Below are 8,997 nucleotides of genomic sequence, written 5' to 3' on the forward strand. Positions count from 1 at the left end.
AAGCAAACCGGCGGACAGGACAGGTGAAATGTGCCTGCAATGATGCAGCATCAGTCATAAAAAACTATGTTCGACTGGAAATCCATCAGGCACCGAATCAAGCAGGACGATTCCCAGAGGACAGGGGGGCTACTTAACCAATCATCTCAGACACGAGCCCCCCTCCGCCCCATCAGACAAGCGTCTTCCTTTCCTCAAACATATTCTGTGAACGACCAGCCATAGCTGACTGGTTAACAGAATGAGTCAGTGATATGTGTGAAGGTGCGCGTATGCATGCGTGTCCTCGAGACAGAAAGAATCACGGAGGACAGAGGAGCAGCCATCCCTGGCTTTTTTTTACCTTGCGTCTGCGGTCTCTCGACCGGTTCCTCTTCTTGATCTTCTCCTCCTCCTTCTCTCGCTGCTCCTGGGCTGCGAGCTCCTGTAGGTCCTTGTTCTTGCGGAGCTGTTTAGCGGCTTGCGCCATGGTGCCGCTGCGGTACGCGGTGCTGCGCCTGTGAAAGAGGCTGTCCCTGCGGCGGCCAGTGCTGGAGAGGCGGTGGCGCTGTGCGCGCCTGCGAGGAGTGAGCGCCCTGCACGGCTCTAGGCAGCCAGTTCCTCCAGCAGCGTGCCACAAAAGAGATGCTGCCGCTTGCTCCTCACCCAAGCAAGAGCATGCCCCTCCCCCTCCCTTCTCTCTCTCTCTCTACACACGAGTCAGTCACGCAGTCTGAGGTTCAGCACTGTAGGGATACTGCTGCATCTCTTCTTTTTCTCCTTCACCCTCTGCGTTTCTTCAGCATTCCTGCTGTTGCTTTGTTCTCATCGCTGTCCCCTTGGTTCAGATCTGCAGATATGTGTTGACACATGAGGGGACCTATCAGTGCACACGTAGAAATCACAAATTCATGACACGCTTTTGCAGGATCTTATGGGGATGTTTTCATCATCTTTTTTTGGTTAGTCACAATCTTTTTCTTCCTGCAATCGCTTCATTTAGATGGATTCAGCTTTAGGTACTTACTGTAGGACCTACGATCAATGAAGGTGGCCATTACGGCTTAACTCATAATAACCGGTGTACATTGTGTCTCCAGACTGTGAACTTCAGTGGGAACGGGTTCGTGCGTTGTTGTCTTTCCTGCAATTCAGTCCGATTCAAACCTATAAAAGTAAAGGGAAATGTGAGGTGTGCATGTATGAACGACAAAGGGTAAATTATCACATGTTAATGTATTGACGTGCCTATCTGTTGCTCTCGCACTGATAAGGAAATCCCCAGGAGCATTCCACAGCTCACATGTTGGCTTTTACATAGAAACCTGTACATATTACATAATAACTGTGTGTTAATTGTGAACAGGTGGGATACCTTTCCATCTTATATTTTGCTTATATAACAGTTCTCTTTAATGTTTATACGTACTTGCACACTTGTAGTCACATTAAAAGGAACGAACCATCGGTTCATTACAATTCAGAGCCCATCCTGACTGAAATGCTGGCGCAGAGCAAACGTTTACATCTTAAGAGTGATGGCTGAGTCACGTGACCGTGGACAGATCACTCATATTTATTTATGCCTGTCATGACAGCCGGCTGTACATTATCCTGCTTTATAACTGCTTGCACGTTTCCTTCCTCTAATCAAAATCATCCACTCATTTTACACATATACTGCATGTATTATTTACAACTAGCCATAGTAGCAACCCAGTTTTGGCGGATTTATCACCATACGTATTATCATAGTTTACAAACATATTTGTTAAACTATGGATGCTATAGTGAGACAGTTGTTAATGTGTAGATACTGTGATTTTATAACAAGCTGTGGTTACTGACGTATGTACATAGTAGGATACGACGACAATATGTTAATGACGAACAAGCTAACGTTAAACAATTAATCAAACGTGGCCGATTTAGCATTCTCATTTGTAGAAACTAACTAGCTACCCAAACAACACTAGACTATTCAACTAATATGAAACATGTGACATATGAATTTAACATCGAAGTCTTTAATTATTTACCAAAAATCGAGCTAAAAATGTTTCCAAAAACAAAGAAATTATACAGCAACGTTAGGCCTGTAATTTAATTTATTTCGGAATAAAGTAGGCCTAACGTTACTTGAAAATGTTTTACACGAATAAAACTGGTGCTGATGCTTTACGAAACACTCACGTGAAGGATTCTTGCATCAAAGTGAAAGTACTGTTTTTAAAAGCAGTCTAATTACAGACAAACATTTAATACTTACAATTTTAACAGATGTGGTCACGAGTAATCTAGTCGCGCGGTGAATATCGCCATCTAGTGGCGTCTTTACAGCACAACAGTATTTCATCACTTCTACATATTAAAGGCAAATTAACAATGAGAATATACCGTAAACTGACATGGACATGTCCACACATGACTGTGCCCTTGTAGTAATCAAAAGCAAAGGTATTATAGTAAAAAGTAAATTTATAAAAGTAAATATCTTGGTAAATTATTCCGTTTTATGCTCTATATTTTCATGAACCCCCGTGTAGAAAAATACTGCCTGTTTAAGATCAAATATTTAATCATTACTATGCAGCAAGTTTATTTTCAACTCCCTTACTATACCTTAAATTCATTTGAACCCGTATGTAAATGTACATTATAAAATATGTGACTCATGTGACTATGAAAAACATTCTGACACAAGGATCACTATTCTTTGATGCAAATTTATTTTAATATCTTATATCCTATTTAGGAAATTTGGTTACAATATAACGTCAACAAGCCTACAGTTAGGTTACAGGAACTATAACTTCAGCTAACATGAATTGTAAAGGTAGAAATCATCGAACATGTTTTCAATCATTCAGGTTGTTTAGTTTATGACCACTGTAGCATAGTCGGTCCCTGATTCAAACTTCACTCTGGAAGACAGACCATCAATACTTGTGTGTTTCACTGTGGCATAAAATAACTCCTCTACCTGTTAAAAACAAGTCATAAAAATCTGTTAAAAGGCATGCTAATTTTTTATGATGTGTTCAATAATAATAAAAAGACAAAAGACATTTACACATGCAATTCTGCATGTGTGTAATTTCCATTTGCTAAATCCCCAGTTCTGATTTATTCATTGTATCGACTGGTAAACAAAGGATTTCCGTAGTCTTATGGTACTATAAACGTCTATTCGATGGTAGAAGCTGGTATCCCTCATAAAATATGGGAAGGAAGATTATTTCTTCGGCTGAACACAAAAGATAGTTTGAAAAATGCTGATAAAAAGACAACACAACAACCCCATATACAGGTTTTGAACAATTTGAGGGTGAATAAATCCCTTTAACTGCAATCCTTTTGGCATCCTGAAAGTGAATTTATACTCTTTTCAAATGATTGGGGGGAACGCTTGAATGTACCTCTGACGTGTCTTCTTGTGCTTCCTCAATACCATGATTTACACCTTGTGTGTCTAAAAAAGAAAATTTAATGAATTTTCATTTATTTATTTTTACCATGATAATAACATGCACCAAACCTAAAGCATTTTAACAGATATTACTCACCGGTGTACAGTTCATGAGATCTGTAACAAAAAGACATAAATCATATAAAGTACTTCAGGCTTATCACACATAGCCAAGAGTGATGCATTCATGAATTCACTGACCTCACTGGTTGAAACTGTCTTTTGCATCCTACATGAATGAAAAAAAAGACTTCAATTATAACCCTCAAAATATTTACTTTTGATAGACTTACATCGGAATGACATCATCAATTAAAACCTTAGGAACGCACTTTTACAAAAAGTTTTATAAAATCATTAATCTTGACCAAAAATATCACATTCTTAGATTGTTACACGTGTCCAAACTTGACTGGTACTTTATGTCCTCTCTGGTTACTACACATTTAAATTGAGTAAAATTTACATTTGCAACATAAACAATTTCTGTGATTTCCTACCTTGTTTTTTGGAAACACAGTACCAAATGCATACAGGCATGAAGATGAGCATACAGAACAGAACCAGTGCCCCGAATACAAGCAGCAAAATGACGGCATGTTTACCAGAAAGGGCTGAAGAAAGAAATATAACAATAAGAAAACAGTGCAATTTCTTAAAATATGAATATTGATAAATAAAATGCTATTTACGTAGCCTCCAAACTGTGATGGTGACGTAGGTGCTGTTATTGCCAAAGTCGGGCTGGGTTACGCAGCGGACATTAACAGTTGATATGAGCTGTTTTTCAGCTTTACCCTCTAATAGCTGTTGTCCACTGAGAAGGTGCTCACAGCAAAAGTTTTTGTATGTTTCCTGGCTGATTTCCCTTGAGTTGATGAAGAAAGAGCAGCGTGATATATTCTGGCCTGGATGACAGCATGTCAGTTGAGTATAGTCACTGACAGTCATCATAGCAAGACTGTTGTTCAGAGACGTGTCTGGAGGTTGCAAAAGACGGATTAGGAAAAATTCTAAAAGAGTAGAATACTATAGAAAATGAAGGTTATCAACATACTTGCAGTTGCACATTTGGCAGTAAGGCTCACTGAAAAACAACCCACTGAGTTAAAGAAGCAGCATAAAAGTATTTGGTAAAATAATGGATGCAATTAAAATGTTTTACTTACAGAGCACACACAAATGAAGCAGCTGGATCATAACTGACTGAGAAACACAACCGTCATCAGATCTACTAGCACAGTATCATCATATAAAAAGGACCTACAAGCAGGATACACATTGCCTTGTTTTGCATGTTTTTTTTTAACCAGCCCCTGGTGAGGCACACCACTTTGCATAATATATTCCCCTTGTTGTTTCCAGATTTACCTTAATGCTTTATATCTCTAACTATGAATATTACAACATTTAAACATATCCCATAAATGCAAAATGTAGATAATACAAAAGATTTAAGAATAAACTTGCTTTTTAAACCCTGACAATGACAGTAGTTTAGAAACTGTGTAGTCAGGATGACTTGCCACATAAATGAAAGGAGGAAACAGATTGAAGATCTTCTCACCAAGTGTGAGAAATCGAGTTCTCAGATCAAATGCTTCGTCTTTTCAAAAGTTATTTTCATATTGAAGAGTCTTGGCATTGTTAAAGATCTGAGTGTCTAAAAGAAGTCATTGAGTTTCTAAAATAAGTCAACTTGTGTGCATTTTTTGCAATAATATGCTTTCTCATTGCAGCTTTATATAAAAAAAACGATAAATGAGCTATTTGCAGGTTGATTTTTCACTTTTGTTCGACTTTAAAGCCTGTTAGCACAGCAAAATCTGCTCAACCAAAGCCGTAGGGGTTGAAGCTAAACTCGGCAGGACACCGGCCCTCCAGGACTGACTTTGGACACAGACTTCAGTTTTAAGTGTTAACATTTACAAATAAAAAAGCATTTGTTAGATTTTTGTTTAAGTTGTCTTTAATAAGATGTCATAGAGTTAAAAGTCAAAAATCCGTTTCTAAGACACATGAGAAAATGGCAACACTTAATTATAGGGTTCCAATTCATAACATTAGTAAACCTAATTAGTAGCATGAATAATGAAAAATATAGTGTTTCTATGGCATTTTAATGTCAATTTCAACATTTACAAAGACATTTTTAAAATGTAGATTTGTATCTGCTAACATTAGTTGCACAAACATTTTATTGATATGAACTAACATTAAAGCTAAATAAATTATTTAAAAAATATATTGCTCATTGTTAGCTCATAATGCATTACTCATGTTTATAAATGGAACCCGTTTGTTAAGTTTTATCAAGAATCTTTGTCATGTTTCAGATTTTTAGGTGAAGTCACAGAGGGCTTTGTTCTATTTATAAAATCATAAAATGAGTTTCATAAGCAGCCTCTTGAAAACTTTAAAAAGAACCGTTGTTCATTCACAATAAAACAATAGAGAATATAACATAGAAGGTTATCTGTACAAAATGTTCAATGACGTTAGTGTGTTTCTGATGTCACCGTGTCTGGGTCCTGACTCGTGTTGAGGTCTAAAGAAGACAGAGCATCATCATGTGCACCAGAGGGTGAGTCCTCTTTGGCTAACAGGTTATTCTTGCGGAGCTGACAAGCTTGCTGGTAGGGAGGCCGAATCGGAGGCTGGGTAGGTGGTAGATACTGATACTCTTTAGAGGAATCGAGCTGTGTGAAACAAACATTTATTTGGCTAATTATATCTATAGACTACATTGATACATATTTTATGTAATACGGTGTAAAAGACAGGCACCTGAAGCGGATAAGTCCTGTCTGAATCGAAAGCACTAAGATCTCCACAAGCGAGGAATGGGACTATTATTCGGTTTGGTCCCTCTAACTGGTTAAAGTCTACATCTGAGAGGAAAAACAAAACAGTGCAGAATTGGATTTACCTCTACACATTGTGGCAGCCATAATACAAAACCAAATGATGAATCAGAGAAGTTCATGAGACAAACGGCAGTAAAATGTTTTAGTTTTATATAGTACAGAAAATTACCATATGAGTGATCCAGTAAGGGATTGGACATGTTGGGAACATAACCTTCGGGTGGAGAATAATTCTGACACACCACAAATGCCTCTACAGGGTAATAACATAAAACATTAAAAGGTTAAAGTCTGAAACAGTGCATTTATATATTCGTTTTTATGAAAATGTAAGTTGAGTTGTGACTAACAAAAAAATCAGGACAGTGTACACACCTATGCTGGAGTTGCGGCTGCTGCGTGGTTTGGCGCAGGTTACAGAACTAAAGAAGATCTTGAGCTGTGAGTACAAGAGGGTCACATCTTTCCCCCTGAAGATCTAAGCAGAGACACAGTGAGAAATGAAAGTTAATTTGGCATTTAAACAAACCGTGTTGTTTGTGATAATAGAATGAATATTGCCATGATAATAGAATAGCTTACTTTTGCCACAAAGTTGCCACCTGGTTTGAGGACATGAGTGGTTATATTCAGAGCCTGTGAATATAAAATAATTAGATCCATTAAAATCAAGTCCAAATCCTACTACTGCAATGTAGTAATGTAACAAAACAAAGCCATTACTTGTACTTCAAATGATCTACTTTTTATCATAACAAAACCACAACAGTCAAATACAAGCAATACATACCGCTAATAGGAGCTGTGCCTGAATGTACTCATCTACATCATGAAGCCCTGTAACTATAAAAGGGAAGACATATTAAAACCTTCAATTTAGTACATTATTTTTAATGATCTGATAGTTCATGGTGGATTATGACTAAGTAGAAGATGGCAACATTATGTTGTAAATGACAAACGCTTGCTAAATTTGATCTCACCATCAGGTGCACCATCACACACAACCAAATCTGCAGACTGCCCTTCAAAATGACGAATAATCTCCTGTGCTGTAGAAATCTGGATCACAAACATGTTCACTTGTCAAGCATGTATGAGAGAAACTGTTATGGAAGAATATCAACTTCCCTTAACTCCTGAAGAATTACTAATGCAATGTTTTCTATGCATAAGCATAGAAAGTATTAACACAATGATGTCTACAATAAAGTCACTTATTTCTCTCAAACTCTGAACCATTAGACAATAAAGCTACATAATTTCACTATTACAGCACCTTGGTAATGTCTCCCTGAATTTGTGTGACACCTGGCAAGGGGGCCATAGCTTGCAGGTCCACTGCAACAATCTTCACCTCCTCGCTCTTGTCCTTCCCACTAAAATACAACCAAAGAAACATGAAGGCCTGTGCATCTCTACAACCAGAGCTGATTTATACATGTATACAATATCGTTTAAGTATCTTGCTGTTAGAGAAGATAGCACAAATACTAAAAAGAGTAACTGACCGAAGTTTGCGGCTCAGGACTTGGCTCCAGCTCCCAGGTGCTGCACACAGATCCACAGCACGACTCACACCTGTACACAAGCGCAACATGTCAACAAAACATGATGATTTTTTATAATAAAAAAATACTTATCTTCCATTTCAAGCACACTTAATACTTGACTAGTATTGTATGACTGAGCATCTGTGTGTGTTTGTATCAAAGCTGCCAACCAACATATGTCTTAACACCCCCCCAAAGTTAGGTAGATTTTAATACACACCACACATTCAATGATTGATCCAAAATGCCATTTTCAGTTTAAGCAAAGTACGGTGATTAACGTTACCCTTAAAAAGATTGAACTCCTCATCCAGCTGAAGAAGTTTGAAGGCACTTCTCGCTCTCCAGCCTTCCTCTTTAGCAAGTCTGTAGTATATATCACGCTTGTCTTTGGACGAACGCCCCATTTTTCCACTTCAGGCCACTTATTCTGTAGATAGAGGATACATTTTGACAGCCCTCTTAACCATTTAATTTAGTCCGTACTTCTTATAATGACATAAGTAACCTCGTAGTGGAAGACACGAAACGCGTAATTTGATTTACTTTTGACCCGGTTTAAATGTAAAAGCATATAAAGAATAATATCTAATCCTCCGTATTTGTTTCTCAATCATTTACAAAAGCTAAATGCAAGTGCTTCACAAACCAAATGTCATAAAAGGAATTTGAAAAAATAAAATGTAGACATCTTCATTTTAGAAAATATAATATTCGAGGATTGTTTTGCACCCACCTAAACACGTGAACAATTCTTCTTCTTCTTCTTACCGCGTTGCTATAAGCTGACCGTGAAAGCACATTGCCCCCTATTGGAGGTTGATGGCATAACATACGAAAGGTGAAATTTTATTGTGAGTTTCACATTTAGAAAAAATACTGTTCATTTAGTCACATCCTTTTTTCAAAAATAAAATAAAATAAGCATCACCTTCTGAATTTTCCCCTTAATACAATTTGTAGGGTAACAAAATTAGGAGGATATTATTCATATTGCATTTTATTACTGTAAACCATGCCATATCATTATAAACTACTAAAATACTAATAAATTATTTACACGTCGATGTATAATATTGTGTGTTAATTAATTTTGTTTCACGGCAACAATAATTGTGGGATTTTCAAT

The 8,997-nt window shown here is 37.3% G+C and overlaps 3 protein-coding genes across 6 annotated transcripts in view; all 3 read right to left on the minus strand.

The window, feature by feature from the left end:
* Positions 1-1,146, minus strand: part of ank1b (ankyrin 1, erythrocytic b) — a 72,338-nt gene extending 71,192 nt beyond the window's left edge. For 3 of the 4 annotated variants that reach the window (XM_056731122.1, XM_056731123.1, XM_056731120.1), the window contains exons 1-2: positions 1,007-1,145; positions 344-859 (exon numbers count right to left, since the gene is read on the minus strand). In XM_056731122.1, the coding sequence (XP_056587100.1) occupies positions 344-469 (126 nt within the window). In that variant the 5' untranslated portion in view covers positions 470-859; positions 1,007-1,145. Of the gene's footprint in view, positions 1-343; positions 860-1,006 lie in introns of all 4 variants that reach the window. The other variant, XM_056731121.1, reaches the window with a different exon arrangement.
* A 1,539-nt stretch (positions 1,147-2,685) lies between these two features.
* Positions 2,686-4,780, minus strand: LOC130407410 (uncharacterized). Its single transcript, XM_056730206.1, has 8 exons — positions 4,618-4,780; positions 4,506-4,535; positions 4,141-4,428; positions 3,949-4,062; positions 3,650-3,677; positions 3,546-3,565; positions 3,399-3,451; positions 2,686-2,962 (listed from the first exon to the last, which is right to left on the minus strand). Exons 1-8 carry the CDS (start codon positions 4,646-4,648, stop codon positions 2,855-2,857), a joined length of 672 nt encoding a protein of 223 aa, XP_056586184.1. The 5' UTR covers positions 4,649-4,780; the 3' UTR covers positions 2,686-2,854.
* Positions 4,781-5,057: 277 nt separating this feature from the next.
* ftsj1 (FtsJ RNA 2'-O-methyltransferase 1) lies at positions 5,058-8,643 on the minus strand. The gene is made up of 11 exons (XM_056730205.1): positions 8,605-8,643; positions 8,155-8,298; positions 7,827-7,896; positions 7,595-7,694; positions 7,299-7,377; positions 7,106-7,158; positions 6,898-6,951; positions 6,691-6,793; positions 6,485-6,568; positions 6,236-6,339; positions 5,058-6,147 (listed from the first exon to the last, which is right to left on the minus strand). Exons 2-11 carry the CDS (start codon positions 8,273-8,275, stop codon positions 5,947-5,949), a joined length of 969 nt encoding a protein of 322 aa, XP_056586183.1. The 5' UTR covers positions 8,276-8,298; positions 8,605-8,643; the 3' UTR covers positions 5,058-5,946.
* Between the last annotated feature and the right edge of the window lie 354 nt (positions 8,644-8,997).

This window comes from Triplophysa dalaica, chromosome 19 (genome assembly GCF_015846415.1).
Source record: "Triplophysa dalaica isolate WHDGS20190420 chromosome 19, ASM1584641v1, whole genome shotgun sequence".
Classification (NCBI taxonomy): Eukaryota; Metazoa; Chordata; class Actinopteri; order Cypriniformes; family Nemacheilidae; genus Triplophysa; species Triplophysa dalaica.